Source organism: Belonocnema kinseyi, chromosome 3 (genome assembly GCF_010883055.1).
Source record: "Belonocnema kinseyi isolate 2016_QV_RU_SX_M_011 chromosome 3, B_treatae_v1, whole genome shotgun sequence".
In the NCBI taxonomy this organism is placed as follows: Eukaryota; Metazoa; Arthropoda; class Insecta; order Hymenoptera; family Cynipidae; genus Belonocnema; species Belonocnema kinseyi.
The window spans coordinates 121,344,908-121,364,684 of record NC_046659.1 but is presented as its reverse complement, the minus strand read 5'-3'; the positions used below and the strand labels follow the sequence as shown (position 1 = coordinate 121,364,684).

At 30.0% G+C, this 19,777-nt stretch overlaps 1 protein-coding gene across 1 annotated transcript in view; it reads right to left on the bottom strand.

Annotated features, from left to right (window-relative positions):
- Positions 1-19,441, bottom strand: part of LOC117170011 (unconventional myosin-XVIIIa) — a 399,533-nt gene extending 380,092 nt beyond the window's left edge. Inside the window, exons 1-3 of the mRNA XM_033356525.1 lie at positions 18,387-19,441; positions 9,060-9,599; positions 2,727-3,197 (exon numbers count right to left, since the gene is read on the bottom strand). Of these exons, the coding sequence (XP_033212416.1) occupies positions 2,727-3,197; positions 9,060-9,599; positions 18,387-18,521 (1,146 nt within the window). The 5' untranslated portion in view covers positions 18,522-19,441. The remainder of the gene's footprint in view (positions 1-2,726; positions 3,198-9,059; positions 9,600-18,386) is intronic.
- Positions 19,442-19,777: the final 336 nt, after the last annotated feature.

The following is a 19,777-nucleotide window of genomic DNA, read 5'->3' as shown; positions in this document are numbered from 1 at the left end:
CAAGTGTATTAAAGAGAATTTAAAAGAATTTAAAATGAATTCGAATGAATTGACAAAAATGGTTGAGTCTCTTTAATTTTTTAAAAAAACCTACGAAATCTCTTACTTCTTGTGAATAAATTTTTTTTAAATTCATCAAAATATTATAAAATTACGTGAAATTCTTTTAAATTTAACGATATTGAATTCTATTAAAATACCCTTAAATATATTATTAAATTCTTTGACATCCCTTGAAATCTTTTAAAGCCCTTAAAAATTCCATGCAATTTTTTAATTTACAGTAAAAACTAATTCAAATTTTTAGAAATCTTTTGGAACCCTTGCATTATTTTAAGTATTTCGAAAATGTCTTGTAATTTTCTAATATTCTAAAATAACATAAAATATATGAAATTATTTGAAATCCACTGGCATCCCTTGAAATTTTTCAAGCTCTTGAAAATTCTTCTGAATTTTTAAGTTTACCCTAAAATTATTTCTAATTCTTGTAAATCTTTTGGAATCCCTTGGAATTTTTTATAGCTCTTAAAAATACCTTAAGATATTTCAAATCACTTGAATTTCTTTTATTCTTTCGAAAATGCCTTGCAAAAATTTGAAACACTCTGAAATATGTCAAATCATTTGAAATCCCTTGAATTTTGAAAACTTTTTAAAATTGCCTTGGAATCTATTAAAATACCCTAAAATATGTTAAATCATGTCTTAAAATTTTTTATTTAAAATACCATTAACTATTTCAAATCCTTTGAAATTTATGAAAAATACCTTATTATATTCCAAATCCTTTAAAACCTTGTAAAATTCCTTGAACTTGTGTAAATTCCCTGGAATTTTTAAAAATAAAGTAAAATGTTTCAAATTCTTCGTAATCTTTTGGAATATCTTGAAATTTTGTATAGCTCTTAAAAAATACCGTAAAATATGTCAAATCCTTTGAAATGGATATAAATTATTGAAATCTATTAAAAATACACGAAGATATTTCAAATCCTTTATAACCTTTAGAAATTCCTTGAAAATTTCTGAAACTCTTAAAAATTTCTTGAAATTTTTAAAAATACCTTAAAAGCGTTCAAATTGTTTGAAATCCCTTCACATTGTTAAAGTCAATTGAAAATTCCCTGGAATATTTAAAAATATCATAAAATATTTTTAATTCTTCAAAATCTCTGGTACTTACATTATTTTAATTTTAAATAGTTCAATAATTTTTAAAAAGGTTCAACATTTTATTTCAAAATCTTGAAAAATGCACTAGTTTCACATTTTTTCAAATTTGAAATTATTTTTGAAAATTTTCAGAGCTTCTAAACACCTTTTGAATGAATTTCTTATTCATATTTTTACACACATTTTTTCGAAAATACCGTAAAAATCGTGCGAAAAAAAAATTTCCTTAAACCCTTCCAGATTTATTATTGGCAAATTTGGATTTTTTTAAATATTGTTTTTAAATTAATTTGTCAAAATAAAAAATCATTTTTACTTTTCCTAGGAATCTTAAGAAAATTTTTCTTATTCTTTTAAAGCCTTTCACAAATATTTTTAAAAAACTTCTAAATTTTTTGTTCATAATCTGCTTAAAATCTTACTTAAAAATTATCATTCTTTGATTATAACAATCAAAATTGTACGTTCAACGTTTTTTATTAGTTTAATTTTCATTATTTTACTCATATTTACTAATTTTAAATGAACAGTCAAATATTTCTAAATATTAAGCAATTGTTCTTTTTCTTAATTAAAAATTTCAAATGGTAATTTCCAAATTGTAGACTAAATCAATCTTTGAAATTTAATAAACACTAATATAATTAATTTAATAACAACATTTATTATTATTTATATAATAAGAATTTTATTTGACAATTTTATAAATTTAAATATTGTAAATCAAATAATTGAAATTTTTTGAACAATTTTTCCAATTTATGTTTTAATTTTAATATAAATTCCTTCATTAACAATTTTATATTTATCTGATAAAATATTCTCCTATTATTTATATTAAAAGAATTGGTCATCAATGATATTGAAGATATGAAATTCCTGAGATAAAAAATGTAAATTTGAAATGTTTTACCCTTAATTACGAATATATTATTTTGAAGTTAAAAAATAGTTTATAAAATTTCAATCTGATCTTTACATTTGTTTAACTACTAAGGCATTCAAATTGAAACAGTTTAATTTTTCCAACGTTAAAATCTCGAAATTTTTCATTTTTGAACTGATTCCGAGTCGTCTTGTACAATCAATTATTCACTTTTTAATACTTAAAGTATAGTTCAGTATAAAAAATAATTATATTGTATATTCACAGTTTATTAACTATACAAATATTTTTTATACCAAATTTATGATTTCAAAGGATTCTAATTAGAAATTTGTCAAGTTTTAAAACTGCATTTTATAATTCTTTAAATGAAAAACGTACGCTTCAAAATTAAATTTAATACGGAAAATACATAAAGTAAGAGATTTTAAAATGACGCATTGTAAACAAATTGATATTATAACGTAAAAAATGACAATTCACCTAATTATTTTTTTTTTACTGTTTAAATAGAACTAGGACAGATTTTTTTCTCCTGACTGTTACCCTGCTTTCCAGGTTTCTGCAGTTTTCGAGAATTTGTCACTCTCCAAATGATCTCTCCTTACTAAAATGGATTTTTTTTCTCAAAAATTAAAATAAAGATTGAATTAGGGTGACATACCTTGACCGCGACACTGCCACCAGACCCCTTGATGAGATCGATGATCTCTTCTCGGGACTTATCATCGACGTTGATCCCATTGACCTCGATGAGGCGATCCCCGGGCAATAAACCCGTGTCGTTGATATTTTGCACTAAGGCACCGGGCTCCGCGAAAATCACCGAGCGCATTTGCATGACACCATTGGCACCACGTTCCACTATCACTGCGCGTCGCAAAGAAAATCCAAAATCGCTCCTGGGAGGTGGCTGTCTCTGAATTGTCAGTACTCTGGGTTCTGGTAATTCAAGAGGCACGATTTCTGGCAAAGGCAGCTCGACGATGCCTTGCTCCTCGAAAGAGGCCGACGACCTCCACCTCGAGAACCCCTGAGATTCTCCTACGGGCGACAAGCTGAAGGGCGGTGTGGCGAAGCTCGAGTTGGTCGTGTCCGTCAATGAATCCGCAGAAGGGCTTGCGCTCGTCACGACCTGCATAAACAAATCCAATGCTAACTCTCTCTCATCCTGTTACTTCATTTATCTTTCAACGAATGACAAACTGCGAGACCGTTTATTTTTTCAGAAGGAAACAACAAAATAAGCAGGAATGGTGTTCTAATGAGAAAGTTTAAAGTAGTCCGGCTACTGGAAAAGCTAGTCAAAGCTATGTCCATTATTGTTTTATGAAATTTGGAATTGAATACAAAATTTGGCCAGGAGATCAATTACTAAATTAGGTATCAAATTTTTATGCTGATCAATATAAATAAAATGTTTTTTAAATAATAATAAAATGTACATTTAAATGTTGATTTGACTCGATTCTAGCTACATTTTTTATTCTAAGCTACATTTTGCTGAAATTAAGGTCAAATACCCTGGAAGCAAGTATAAATGAGCAGTATTTAAAATTTTACATTATATTTTCTGCCTCCTCAGAAGTTTTCCTAACAATATTCAACGTGTTTTAAAGACAAAATTAATCATTTTTGGAGCCCGCGAAAGGCCTGTCCAGAAGATCCCATGTTTTTTAACACGACTTTAAACAGTGATAATTCAAATTTTAACCTGGAAAGGGCCCCTAAAATGGAATTATGTGAAAGAAAACATATTTCTCCGCAAAAAAAAACAACTAATTTTAATGATTTTTCATCTGATCGATCCGATAGCCGGAATACCTTAAGTGCTTGGAGGAATTCTCACCAGCTCGAGAATATACTCGACCTTTGTGTCCTGTAAAAAACGCTGAATTCAGAAAAATTAGGAATTTGTATTTCTATGAATACGCGATTTTTCCTCTGTCTAAAAATCTCCCAACGGGAACAGAAAAAGTGCAAATCCTATTCCTCGCAATCGACTTAGTAAAATTTAACGAAATCATTTATTTAACCTATTTTTCCTTATTAAATCTTTTTATAACTTATAAATTCGAAAAATATTGAAAATTTATATTTATTTATATTTTAATAATTTACTTAAACATCTTAAAAAGTGCATCAAAGAAATCTATTTAAATGTGTAAATTAAAATAATTTTAACATTAGAGAGGCGGACTTGAATTGATTTAAATTAAATTTTCAAAATTTATATTCCACATGAAGGAATTAAACAATTTATTACACATATTTTGTTAACCGATATTGAAAACACGTTCTCTTTTGGGGAATAGGAACCTATGCGGCGGCAGCTATGGAAATAGAAATAAATTAGTTTCTTAGATATCCTATTCTTTAAATGACATTTTAGACAGGCAGAAAAATCGCGCTTTCAAAATAATAGAATATTCTTCACTTTTACGCTAAAATCTGAAAATATTAATTTTTCTCTATTCAACGCTTATTACCGGGTGTGCTTTGGGAATTTGTATTAAAAATTTGTTTTGGAAAAAGATCTTCTTTCGCTCCGCTGAGAATCGAAGCACAGAACTTCCGACTGCCTGTCGGAGGCTTTTCCCTTAAGCTACTAGAAAGATCGAAAGAAGAATCGATTCCCAGCAGAGCAAATAATATTCTTTGAAAAATTTGACTTGTAAGACCTGGCAAAATAATGCGTGTATTTCTGAAAAAGGATTCTTCTTTCGATCTCTCTACTAAAGGTTTCAAAAATGTTGACATCTACAAAAGTTTGAATAAATCAGTGAAAAGAAATCGCCTAAAACGTAACAAAGTTTATTGGAAAGATAATTTTTAAAGTGCATTATGGGTGTCTGAAACCCCAAGCAATTTTCAAACTCTTATAAACCATATTTAATTCGAAAAAATTGAGAAAGTATCGCCGTATAGCTTTAGTTGAAGACCATAACTGTAAGTAAAGTCGTTTAACATACTGCGTCAAGCATCAGTCTACTAGCAGCAGCTGCTGAAAGTAGAGGTAGAAAAATCGTGGGGTTTCTAACACCCAGTGTGTACTAAGTGAGTTAAAAAGTCATTTTAAAGAAATTTTGTTGTTGAAATTTTATTTATTATTATTTCATACTTTTTTTCTTTGTAGATGACTTATAACTTACGGCAGCGCGTCATGCGAGGGCAGAATGTGGATGTGCTGAATAAAATATAATTGTTAAAATACAGTTATATGTCTCTTTTTTCAATTTCTTGTATTTTTATAGTATTACATATCAAAGTTCCTCAATGTTTATAATAATAAATCGACTTGAAGGCAAAAAATCGGATTCATCATTTTATCATAACATTGATTTTTCAACTGTCCAAATAAATATCTTTTTTGAAAGCACCCATGTTGCAATATTTTTTTATGAAAGTACACTATTTTAAAAGTATAGACAGAAAATTTTCAGATTAAAATAATTAAAAATGCGTAAGTTATGAATTTTTAGGTAAAAAAACCTATTTTTTCACTTTTTTCAATAATTTTTGTAACAAACTTAAAACAAATAAATAGGTATAATATCAACTCTACCTTATAAAAGATACTTTAAACGATATTGGATAATTTTATTGTGACAAAATATTTAATGGGGGTTAAAAAATACATAATTAAACACACTGGGGTTTTGTACACCCACAATGCACTTTACCTTGATTTTTAACATGTATGAACTTTGAGGGTTAATGATCAATAAAAGTACAGTTTGGCGAAGGTATAAAAACACTGTCAACCGCGTCAATTTCACGACAGTGAACTTTGACTTGTTATATTTTGTTTAAAAATCATTAGAAACGAGGCAAAAGAAATCTGGCGAATTCTTTGACATTTTTTGTAAATATTGGTGTCATAAAAATTGAAATAATTAAATAATTGTAGATTACAGAGTAAATTATAATGGTGGACCTTAGCTCAGCTCCAAATTGTGATAGAAAGCTCAGTCAAAGCTTGAGATAATTAAAAATGTTTAAGTAATACAATGACACACGAAATAAAATTTCAAATTTATTAAATTATTGGCTATTAGCAATTATTTTCTCTACGTTTTTTTATGTCGCTTGGGGGCTAACAGTGTAACTGATCCAGGCAATATACCCAACCATAAATGTCCGCTCCTACGGGAAAGAGCCGAACAGTATCACTCGACTGACACTGATGACTTTTTTATGGGCGCAAAAAAAAACGTAGATAAAATAATTGCTAATAGCCAATTATTTAATAATTTTTAAATTTTATTTCGTATGTCATTGTCTTATTTGAATTTTTTTACAGAATTTACAAAAAAAGGCCAAGGAATTCGCCTGATTTTTTTCGCCTCGTTTCCACTGACTTTTCAACAAAATATAATAAGTAAAAGTTGACTGTCGTGAAATTGTCGCTTTTGACCCTGTTTTTAAACCTTCGTCCAAATGTAACGTTATTGCTAATTAATGTATGATGGTGTCATGAATAAAGAATGTGATCGCAATCAAATTATCTTCATAGTGAAGTTTGTCACGCCTTAATCGATTTTTTTTCCAGTGACTTATTCAAATTTTAGTAGAGGGGTCAACATTTTTGAAACCTATACTAGTCGCTTAATCGTAAGTTCTGTGGTTCAGTTCCCAGCGGAGCGACAATATTTTTTTAGAAAAAAATTTGAATTAAAGAAACAGTTTAATTCATAGTTCCATCCAGTCTGAAAATACATTAACAATTTATGTTATTCTCTTATAATAAAGATTCCTTGGGAATTTATCAGCATTTTGAATCAAGATTTAGAAAATGATGTTTTCTATCTTCATTAGTAATAAACAGCGTCAACCCGCGGCTCCTCCCGCGTGTAGGAGTTTTGGAGGCGGAGGCTAAATCGACAAGGACTTTGCTAATAAAAACATGCCTATAACCTGCCCAGGGACATGATCTATTACTGTACGAATTTTCACGACTTTTCGTGCAGCGGCTCAGAAATTATAAGGGAACAAACATACAGATTTTTGCATTTATCTATATTGATTGATTGGCTACCTGAAGTTCTGAACGTTCAAATTAACAACATTTTTATTAATGGCTTTATAAACTAGAAAGAGCTCTAAAATATTGATTCAATTTCTATTGCAAAAAACAGATTTGCGAAATAAACATCGAATGCATTATTTTAATTGTACTTGAAACAATATTTGTTGATAAAATAAAAATAGGAAAAAATGTTTTCATTTGAATGTTTTGAACTTCAGGTACACGCTTGATTGATGATGATTAGAACATTTAAATTCCACGTGAAAAAGATGTTTTTTGAACTTCAGAAATGAATTTTTCAAATAAAATAATGAATCCTCAAACAAAAAGATGAATTTTTAACCCTATAGTTAATTAAATTTGCAATACAAAACATTAATTTTCTACCAAAAAGACTCGTTTTCAAAAAATAAATAAATTCTTCACTTAAAGGCCGATCTTCAACAACAACAAAAACATGATTTTTGAATAAAGAGATTCAACCTACAAACACGTAATTAAATTTTCTACTGAAAACAGGATTCTCAATGAATAATGTAATAGTAGATATTTCAACCACAAAAAGGATGACTTTTGAAGACATTTTTTTAATATGCATCCAAATAATAAAATTCTTTTAAAAAATTTAATCTTAGGAATTAAAATAGTTATATTGTCAAACCAAAAAATTGACTTTCAAAATAATGAACAAATTTTCAACAAAGCAGTGGAATTTTTAACCAATTAGTTGAACTTTCAAGTCACGTATATGAATTCTTAAACAAAACAATGAATATTTAATCAATAAAATTAATGTTCTTCCAAAAAAGATGAATTTTCAACAAAATACATGAATATTTAAATAAATAGTGGAATCTTGAACTGAAAATGATAAACTTTTAATAATAAAAAAAGTACGTTTTCAATTATAGAGATGGATTTTCAAGCAATTAAAACAACTTTTAACAAATTATCTGAACTTTTACACAAGTATTTGATTTCACAATTTGAAAGAATTCAATTTTTAACCACAAAAATGGAATAGTTACATTGTTAGTTAAAAAGTTTTTTTTTTTTAACATAAGAAAAACAGTTTTGAACGATGCACGTAAACTTTCAGCCAATGAGATGAATTTTCAACAAAAATGAAAAATCCACTTGAATAATAAAATTTTCAATTTAAAAGATCAATTTTTAACAAACCAAAAAAAAACAATTATAAATCAAATGAAAAATGGTCAAAATATGAATTATTATATACTGAATCTACCAAAAAACGATTCAGCAGTCTGGTTCAGCAGAAAACAAGTTTAAAAACCTATTCTTTTAAGGAAATAAAAATTCCAGAACATGAGCTAAATTCAAGGATTTCCAAGTAAAAAAAAATCAGGGTCTTCTTGAATGAATTCAAATGCTTTGTATTAAAAATTAAAATATTTTAACCACTTTGTTGAAAATTCATTTTTTTGTTGTTGAAGATTCATAATTTTAGTTGAAAATTCATCTCTTTGGTTAAAAATTCATATTTTTTGGTCGAAAATTAATCTTCCTGGTTAAAATCTACATTAATTTTATTTAAAAGAATTTACTTCTCTATTTTTATGAAAACAGGGAAGAAAGGGGGATAGGAGACGGACTGTGATCCCTGGAACCATAACATAAGATGTACTATCGAATAAAAAAATGATTGTTTGAATTATTTAATTTCATATACCCGAACAAATTCATGCCCTTTCTATGAAAAATCTTTTTTTTAACGTGATTCAAAATTAAATACTGACTCATATAAAAGATTTATTTTTAATCTAGAAGATCCAGAATCTTGTAATATGTACACACATTCTGAATATCCAGGATAATTCACATTTTTCACAATCTTCCTAATAATTAGATGCAAAATTAAGCATTGATAAAACCCTGAGAGAGCCTATGATTTTTCGGGTTTAAAACCAATCAAATATTCTAATAAAGTTTACTTAATAATCTCACCTGGAGAAGCTTATTGTCATGTCCATGATGCTGGAGAAGATGTTGGTGAGGACTTCGTCTTGGATAGGAAGATTCTTCCTCACTCCCTTCATTGTTCAAGCCAAGAAGCTGTTGCCCAGGTACATTTTGATATGCGATCACCTCATTCTGAAGGGTGTTCCTGACCAGGAGGTTGCTCGCCTCCTGATGATTATTCTCCTGATTGCCATTCGGCACGACGGTGACCTCATCCAGGTTGTTAACACTGGTGATGCTGAGCCTTGGACCTTTCAATATCCCACGTTTCGGTGGCTTGGGTGGCAAAGGTGGTAGGTTTTTGCCACTGGCGTTCGTGAGGGAAGTCAGAGACGCTTCCGAGGAGTCACTCTGGGTGAGGCCATCAGGAGTTCTCGTCCAACTTGTCCCGGCCGAATTTTGGGCACTGTTCAGTAAATCCCTATCCAGCTGGGCAAAAAATGAGGCGCTATAGTCTGCTGTAATCCCACTTGGCAACTTTTCCTTCTCCTTTCTACGACCGCGAATCTTCAAGGACCTTCGCACCTGTGAAGCAAAAGAACCAGAGGGTTATCATTCTTACAGAGATTACTCATGCTCGAGGAATGCGTTACCATAATTGCATTCTCTGTTTCGCGGATCGCATAATACATATGAACATGTTTCTATCAATTTAATCAATGACTAATGTCGTTAGAGGTTACTCATTGGTCTATTGTTAGTGCAGGTTTTTCTGGGAATGATGTCGCCTAGAAAATATCTATTGGAAACTTTGATGAATGAATTATTCGAAAACTTTTTTGATGAAGCCATAGGAGGAAATAATGGATTAAATGACGTTTTAAAAGCTGACTAATTAGGGCAAAAACAAAGAGTCGTATGACTGCTTAGGTAATTTCGTATTATTTAAGAATTACTTTCTCCGATTGATTTTCTTTGCTCCCGTAACAGTTCCATTATACCGGTTCTAAATCTTTTTCGATAAGAGTGAGAGTAAGCCCCGAGAAGAGAGCATTTACCTTCGACTACAAGCAATTTCGATCGTAACAATGTAAACAAGATGATTGCGCGCGGTCATGCGTGAATCAATTTTCGTTGGAAAGGAGTGGACAAAAAATGAGAGCATACTTTAAAATTAAAAATAAACACGCACATTAGTTTAGTTTCACATTTCTGACAATTAATCAAAATGTTGATGGTTTGTTTTAGTCATTTTTTGAAGTGATGGTTAACTAAATACTAAAAATGGAACAATTGTTATAAAAAGATACTCTTATTGTTTCATTATGAGTAGCTTGTTTCGTTTTCACATTGATATGCATGTATCTAATAGGTGTATATGAAGAATCCACGATCCACGTAATACTTTCTCAGCCCTGCTTCCAAGTTCTCATAAAACCTCACACATCCTTCTAGTGTTTAGAACCAAAATCTATACGAAGGTATGTTAAGCTGATGTAATCACATCTTCGAATCGAATTAAAACCTATTTCATAATTAAGGGCTCATTTAAGGCTAATTTAATGCCCTATTGCGAAATTTAATGCTCCACTATTTTTTCAAAAAACCAGGGGTCACGATAGCTTAACTTAACGTTAAGGTGACGGAACCCCATGTGAAATAAAAGTTAAATCGAATTCTGCCATGCCACATAATTAAGAACTCATTCAATGCTCTATTCCCAAATTTAATGCTCCTCTATTAAAAAAAACCGGGGGTTAAGCTAGCTTGACGTTAAGCTGACGGAACCCCATGTGAAAAAACTTTGAATCGAGTTCTGTCATATCAAATAATCAAGTGCTCATTTAATGCTCTCTAAAACCACAAAAAATATTGTTCAAAAGCCACCACTAATACTGAAAAACCACTCTTAATATAAATTTTGCACAAATTGTTAATCTGACCATACTATAATGAAAGGGCTCATTTAATGCTCCATTGCCGAATTTAATGCTCCACTTATTTTTTTAAAACCGGGAGTTACGATAGCTTAACGACAGTTTTCTTTTAAATAGTGGAGCATTATATTTAGCAATGGGGCATTAAATGAGCCCTTAATTATAGTATGGTCAGATTTACAATTTGCGCATAATATATATTTAGGCTGGTTTTTCAGTATAAAGGGTGGCTTTTGGAAAATAATTTGTTGTGGTTTTGCAGATCATTAAATGAGCTTTTAATAATGTGATAGGACAGAACTCGATTCAACGTTTATTTCTCATTGGGTTCCGTCAGCTTAACAATGCCTTATAGTCAAATTTAATTCTGAACTATTTTTTTAACCAGGTGTTACGCTAGCTTCAATTTAAGTTGGCGGAACCCCATGTGAAATAAATGTTAAATCGAGTTCTGTCATATCACTTAATCAGGGCCGCACTTAATGCTCATTTAATGCCCTATTGTCAAATTTAACGCTCCACAATTTTTCTTTATACAGTGGATTACACTAGCTTAACATTAAGCTGACGGAACCCCATGTGAAATAAGCGTTGAATCGAGTTCTGCCCTATCACATAATTAAAGGTTCATTTAATGCTCTCCAAAATCACAAAAAATTATTTACCAAAAGCCAACCCTAATAATGAAAAACCACCCTTAATATAAATTTTGCACAAATTGTTAATCTGACAATACTATAATTAGGCTCTCATTTAATATTCATTTAATGCCTAAATTTAATGCTCCACTATTTGTGTTTTAACCCGGATATTTCGTCAACTTAACGTTAAGCTAACGTAACCCCCGGTTTCTTTGTTAAATAGTAGAGCATTAAACTTGGCAATGGGGCATTAAAAAAGCATTAAATGTGCTCTTAATTATGGTATGATCAGATTTACAATTTGTGCACAATTTATAATAAGGGTGGTTTTTCACTATTAGGGGTGGCTTTTGGAAAATAATTTCTTGCGATTTTAGAGAGCATTAAATAACCCTGTATTTATGTGATAAGGCAGAACTCGATCCAATGTTTATTTTACATGGGGTTCCGTCAGCTTAAAATTAAGCTAGCGTAACCCCCCGTTAAAAAAAAATAGTGGGGCATTAAATTTGGCAATAGGGCATTAAATGAGCCCTAAATTATGTGATATGACAGAACTCGATTCAACATTTATTTCACATGGGGTTCCGGCGTAACCCCTGGTTTAAAAAAAAATAGTGCAGCATTAAATTTGGCAATAGGGCATTCAATTAGCATTGAATGAGCCCTTAATTATGAGATAGGTTTTAACACGATTCGATGATACGGTTACGTCAGCTTAACATATCTAGCGTAACCCTCAGTTTTTTTAAAATAATAGAACATTAAATTTGGCAATAGGGCAATAAATGAGCATTAAATGAGCTCTTAATTATGTGATATGGCAGAAATCGATTCACCATTTATTTCATATGAGCTTGCGCCAACTTAACGTTAAGTTAGCGTAACCCCTGGTTAAAAAAAATAGTGCAGCATTAAATTTTCCAATAGAACATTAAATTAGCATTAAATGAGCCCTTAATTATGAGACAGGTTCCAACTCCATTCGAAGATGTGGTTACGTCAGCTTAACATACCTTTTATACGAATAAATTTTTCCAGAAAGTGAAAACAATATCAATCAATTTGTAGCATATCAATACAGAGTTATCAGTAAGACGATGATACTAAAGGAAATGAACTCGACTAAATGTGACTGAATTAAAAAAAAAATAATAGGGGCATCAAACCCTTTTTACTCTTTCCCAGAGAAAAAATACCAAAAGAACATAATTCAGATATTAGTATTACGTATATTCATTCAATTACAGTTTCTTTCTAGTAATAATTATTTAACCAACATGTGCGTTGCCAAGCTTCAATTTAAGCAGGATTAGTTCTTCCAAAAATCGGATAATAAAAAATTAAATTCAGTTCTCCAGACAAAAATTTCGAGGACATGTATTTTATTTTCGTATTTTTATTTTGTGGGAGATAAACCAGATAAATAGTGCAATGCCTCGTGGTGGAAAATGGCGGATCTTTATCAAATATCTTATCAAGAATACTTCCCTGTCGGGCAACACGATTATTGTATCATTGACAAAGAAGTGCTTGAAGTGTTCAAGGCACTAGCGATGATATGTGCGCTCATTATATCCACCCACAATACGCCCAGCCTCGTATCATTGTTTTTTTTGCCTTTTATGATTATACTATAGTTTTTAAAAACTGACTTTTCAGTAAAGGTGGAAAAATAAGCAGAATCTTTTCTCAGTAACCTTGGAAAAGTAACATGACGAGAACTAAAAGAAAATACAATGAATTTAAATAAAAATATTTTAGAATTAAGTAACGTTCTCGAAAACAGAATCCGGACTATATCATTTTTAAAGAGAAATATACTATTATAATATATATAATATACTATATACTATACATAATTCAAATATTTTGCTTTTTAAATATATCATATTTAAAAGAAATAAGACGAAATGTATTTGAGGATTTACCAAAAAATACAAGCTTCTAATTTTAATTGTCCTCTTCCGAAAGCCCCCAGAAAATTAACAAAATGGGGACGATTTATCTGAAAATATTCAAATTTGATTTTCTCATAAAACACGACGTATTTTGTTTGATCAAGTTTCATGGTTTGTACTCGAATGAAGCAGAAATATAATGAATTTCATGCAGGCCAAACTATTTTTCTGGTCAAGATTTTTTTTTTTTTGAAAATTTGAATTTTCGCAATTTTCTTGCAAACTACGATTAGAAAGAGGTTCACTAAGCTAGAACCTCCACAATCGAATTTTGGAATTTTTCATAGCACCAAATTTTGGGCTGTTTTGGACACAAAATAAAATTTTCGGGCTCCTTTACTTTTTCAAAAAATAAATGTTCTTCTGGAGGTGCTAGCTTACATTAACATCATAATATCACAAAATAATAAAGATTCAATTCCACCAGAATTTTAGGCGCTTGAAATCCGCGAAAAAAAGATTGACCCAAAACAACCCTTAACTTGCATAAATTATCCCCTTCAAAAAAATCTTTATTTTCTACAAATTTAATCCCGCTTATTTTAAGGCTCCTAGAAAAGACCCATTCCTATTTTTAGGCTCTAACTCCTAACGTTAAAAATCAACGCCTTTGCACCACGTAGATATGACTTTCTCTAAAAATAATCTTTTTGGGAACTTAACGTTTTTAAAGTTAAGGGTTGGAGCCTAAAAATCTGAGGGTATTTTCAAGAGCCCAAAAAAGCCAAAAATTCTGGTGGGTTTGAATTTTATTATTTTAGGAACTGAACGTGCTGGGTTAATCTAAGTTTTCACCTCGACAAGAAAATTGATTGTTTGAAAAAAGTAAAGTCATTTAAGAAAATTCTACAAAAAATACCTCTTAAGCTCTTTTATAATATGCTGCATCGTTCAAAAGAAAAGGTACAAAATTCAATTTTTCGAAAAAAAGATTCTCATGGCCACAAACATTAATTGTCCTTCCAGAAACTTGCAGAATGTCATGCATTTTTTAAATATTGGATAAAACAAAAAATGGGAGTTTCCATAAAATCCACTTTTCATGTTTTTAAAATAATTATTTTTCTCAATATCGTATTCCTCAATCACTTTAAAAATAGAAAAATAAAACAAAATATTTCTCAAACTATTTCGTTTTACATTCTCTTCTAAAGATGACATTATAATTGAAAATTTTGCGCTATATTGTTTTTCTTATAAATGCCGGGAAAATAAACCTGAATTGAATATAAAAGCCCACTTTATTTATTGTCTTCAATACATATCTTTTAAATTCCTGCATATACATAAAGAAGATATTCTGTACGTTTTAAATGATTTTTGCGACAAAGAGAATTTTATTTCGAAAATATAGTTTTCAAATTATTGCCGTGAACGAGAAAAGATATAATAAATGATAAAATAGAGTAAGAAGTTATTTAGGCCCCCATAACACCAAATCAGCAAACAAAAATTTACATAAGGTGGGGTTTACACAAAATTACTTTAAATATTTTGAGAGAAATAGTCACCATTTTGTTAGTTGCCAACATTTTCTTCATTTTTTGGCGGATTTCGAAAGAGGACAATTGTAAAACAGGAAAGAAAAATTAAATATCTCAATTAGGTCAGAAGTTACGGAGAAAAATTTGTCTTTTTTTTTAATAATGCTAAGATTTCAAATACTCGTGATTTCGAGAAAATCAATTGCCGTATTTATCAAGACGATAAAATAAGTAACGTATTATTTCGTTTGAAAAACAAGATATTTAAGTGGCAAATGATTCTGTGATTTGAAGTTGCACTTCCTGTATGATTTGAAATGGATTCGATCTACATACAACTTTTTGCTGTTGTAATAAGCTGAAGGTTTTTTTTATTACAGTTTATTAAATTCTATTTCCGTCTTCGGTATGATAAAATAATTTTTTTATCAATTATTTTTCATTCAAGAAAAACACATCAATATGGATAAGCGTTATCTTTGATAGTGACGCAAATGCGATATTTACTTCATTCTTATCTACAATAAATTAGTTGTAATTACATCTAACTTGAATTTAAAAATTGTAAATAAGCTTAGCAAGGTCACATAAGTAAAATGTTAATTAAATTGATGAGATTTTTAATGAATGAATAAAGTTTTAAACCATATAACTGTTATGAGTACTTCCTTCAAATAGGTAACGGTATTTATAAATATAATTGATATACCGTAAGGTATTTTATAAATTTATTTTTCGTTTAGAAAATAATTATCTTAGAAATTACATGGATGCTTACATCGGTTGATAATATTTAATTAGAAATGTTTCTAATTAAATTCCTTTAATTAACTACTATAAGGTATCCAATGTTAATTTGTACGATTTTGAACAATGTACATTTGCAACCATATACTTTTAAACCAGAATTGAGTAGTAACTTCATTATCTGTCAATTTTTGTTGAAAATTTATATTAGTCTTTCTTAGTAAAGAATTCATCTTGCTGGTTGAATTTTTTAACACTTTCGTTCTCTCATTTAAAATAGAACTGTTTTTTTGAAAATTAATCTGGTTTGTTTAACGATTTAACCATTTTGTTCAAAATTAATTTCACTTTTGATTGATTTTTAACTGAAAATTTAAATATCTCGTTTTTGGTTGAAAATTGGTCTTTTTTAGTAAAAAATTTATTTATTTTAGTAGAAACTTCAACTATTTGGTTTGTCCAAAATTGGAAAAGATCTGTACCTAAATTTAAAAATGAAGCCCTAAATATAGATAAATTTTACATTATTTAATCGAACCAATTTTATGTTATAAAAATTATCAACATTCTTTTCTACAGTCATCAAAATAGTATTTTCAACTATTAGTAGCGTCAACGAAGCATTTTAGTTGGAAGTCCTCAAGAACAGCTCCGATTTTGATAATTTTTTTTATATTATTTAAAATCAGAAACTTTTTGGAGGGGGCAAACAAGTATTTCTATTGTTTGAACAATTGTAATGATATTTAAGTGTAAAAAAACTTTTTTATATGATATTCATCAAAAACTTTAAAAAAAGATATTTATATTTTTTATTCATATTGCAGTCATAAATAGCTAAAAATTATATCAAAATACAGTACAAATTTTTTGAATAATGACTTATCATTTCTTTATATAATAGTGCAGTGACATAAAATTAATAAGCATAACACAATTAGAAATATCTTTATTTATTTAGTATTTAAATAAATAAAATTTTATGAAGACTTATTTATCAGTTTTTTTGAAATATTTTATTAAATGTAAATAATTTAGTGCTTTACTCGCAGATACAAAAAATGGAAAATTTAATTTTCATTAATATTCTGCGTATCAGATACGATTAATCGTAGAAGATTAATCGCAATGGATAATAACAATGCCACGCTTGTTTATTATGCGAGTTAAACAAATACATTACCTTTTTCGGTTCCACGCCACGTGGACATTTTATCTATTTTAACTGTCTCTAAAAACTTATTACCTTCTTTTCCTTAAATATCCACAAACAACTCTGAAACTATCGATTTCCAAAATTACTTTCCCATGGTCTCTTTTCATGCTAATATCTCGAAGAGATAAAAATTATTTATAATTAATTATTTCAGAGCTTTAGTAATAACTATTAGACTTGTGAAAAAATATTATACGGGATTCAAAAGTATTCAGAATGGGCCATCCAAAAACACATGGAAAATATAAATGTGAATAACAATTTTTTTGAAATTAAAAAAAAATCAAATTAAATTGTTACAAAAATTTCTTATTCTCAAAACAGAATAATTTTCAACTACAAAAGATAAATTTTCGGCCAAATAGTTGCGTTTTCTTTTGAGAGAAATAAATTTTACCAAAAAATGAAATACTATAATTTTCAATAAAAAAAAAAAAACAATCACAACAAAAAAAAACAATCAAACAAAAGTCAAGGACTTTAAAAAAATAATTAAAATTTTCAACCAAAGATATTCATTTTCAACTAAAGCCATGCACCAAACAATACATTTTTAACAAAGTACTTCAACTTTTAACCCAATAGTGGAATTTTCGACCAAAATGATTAATTTTATACCTTAAAAGATGAATTTTTAACCAAATATAACGCAATAGTGTGTTAAACACATACATATTTCTTGACCCACGCAGCAAATTTGTACGATGTAAATATATAATTATTGTTATACAATTTATTTTAACAACTTTTTTTTATTCTGAAATTACTATATAAAGAGCTTTTCAGAAGAAAACACGAGACAAAACTTAATTTTTAAAATAAATATCATAAATATGGTTTTAACAATATAAATAAATGTTTGTCCCCTCCAAAAGGTTTCTGATTTTAAATAATGTAAAAAAACAAAAATTAAAAAAAAAATTATCAGAATCGACTTCCAAATTTTGTTTGTTTTATGCATTCATTGATTAATACTATATTCTGTCAGTCAAAAGCTATGATTTGCATAGTAACGCGAAAGGGAGGAGCAGAACTGCTAAATTAAAAATAAGTTTTTTTTTTAAATTATCTTCATTTGTTATTATTATTTTTAAATTATAAAATAAGGGCACTGTTTCAAACGGTTCAATTTTAAGTGCATTCATTAGTAAATTGTTGAATTGTGAAAAATAAAAAGAGGACAATAAAAAGGAAAAACTTTTCAAAAAATGTAAAAACTGATGAAATATTTAAAAATTGATAGAAGACCGACAGTGCTCAAATGTGACAGGGTCACGAAAATAACTTCCCATAAATTGAAGTAAATTCCTGAATGAATAACGTAACCTAACCCCTTCCTCCCAGTCAATCGTAACGTGACCTTGAAAAAACAAAACAGAACCTCACCTCGTCGAGACGGAGAAGCTCCTCCGCAGACATACTGCCACGATCCCTTTTTTTCACATCTTTTCGTTCCTTCTTCTCACGTTTTCTCTTCTCTTTATCTTCCTTCTCCGCAGCTTTCTTCATAAAATTAAACATTTTCTTCCACTTTCCTAAAGACACTCTCACACGCAATTTAGACTTTTCCCGACAAGAATCGATTATTCTCAGGCCTCAGCAGACATCACCCACCCCTCACAATTTTCAAGATCGTAGATCACATTTGTCAACGGATACTTAAAAATCCTAACTATTATTTTGATTTCGATTTTGTTACCCAAAAAACTCACTGCCGGTGCCAGGGTTAGCTAACCCTTAACGAATAAGGGGATGTGCTCACTCCAAAATCTCCAAAGGGCGTGAACCGGCCAGACGAGCTTTTCTGGGGCGGAGGCGGCGCTCCTCTTTCAGGGCGCAGCATTTAATTCCACAGAATCGCAAAGAACAACACGATAAGACAACCGCAACATTCCCTTGAATTTAAATGAAAAACACCGCAAAAATTATTCCTTGGACACTGTTTTTGCTTTGCCCTATCCCGTTTTCCACCTCAAAGAAAGCTTTCGACCCCCTCTCAACAATTTTCTCACAATTTTGGTCTCTGGATGCCACCTGCGACTCTAAAACAACAACCATGCACGTTTTTTTTTACTCCGAAAACATAAAAAATTAGTTTTGGGCCAGAGACAAGTTGTATTTAACCCTCCTTCGTGTTGGATTTTGAGGTTAGGTTCGGAAATTATGAACAAAACGATCAAAACAGGGTAGTTTTTTTAGCAGCATAATTCCGCACTTAGGAGTTTAATTCGGCTGAAAGTGACAGCTAAAAAGTCACAACACTGCCACCGCCATCACGACGGCCGCGTGTTGACAAGACGAGGACGATTCCTTGAGCGAAGATCCCCACGTAGGGACAAAGTACCGAAAAGTGAGCAGACTTCGAAATTGTTTTTTAAGACGAGAGTCGCCGGTTAAACGCTTTTTCACTCGCGAAAAACACGCGGCCGCGTCAACAGAAACGCAGAACTGACGACGAACTGTCATGGCAGCTCGAAATTCAACTCAGCTGATCGAGCGCATGCGCGGGAATTTCAAAGGCCTGACATCTGTACAGGTCTTCAAAACTAAAAAACTCGACAGATAATATTTCGCTTGTATGACTTTTGAAATCAAATTTATACACAAATTTTATATACAAAACCAGACCAAAAATTGGTTGTAAAATACTCGTTGCTTCTATCATGAAAGATTCCTTCATCAAAGAGGTTATTACTTCAAAACATAAATGCTGGGAAATCGAAATTTTCTACATCTGACGTTCGGCCCGGGAAAAATTTGAAAATGTTTGTTTATAA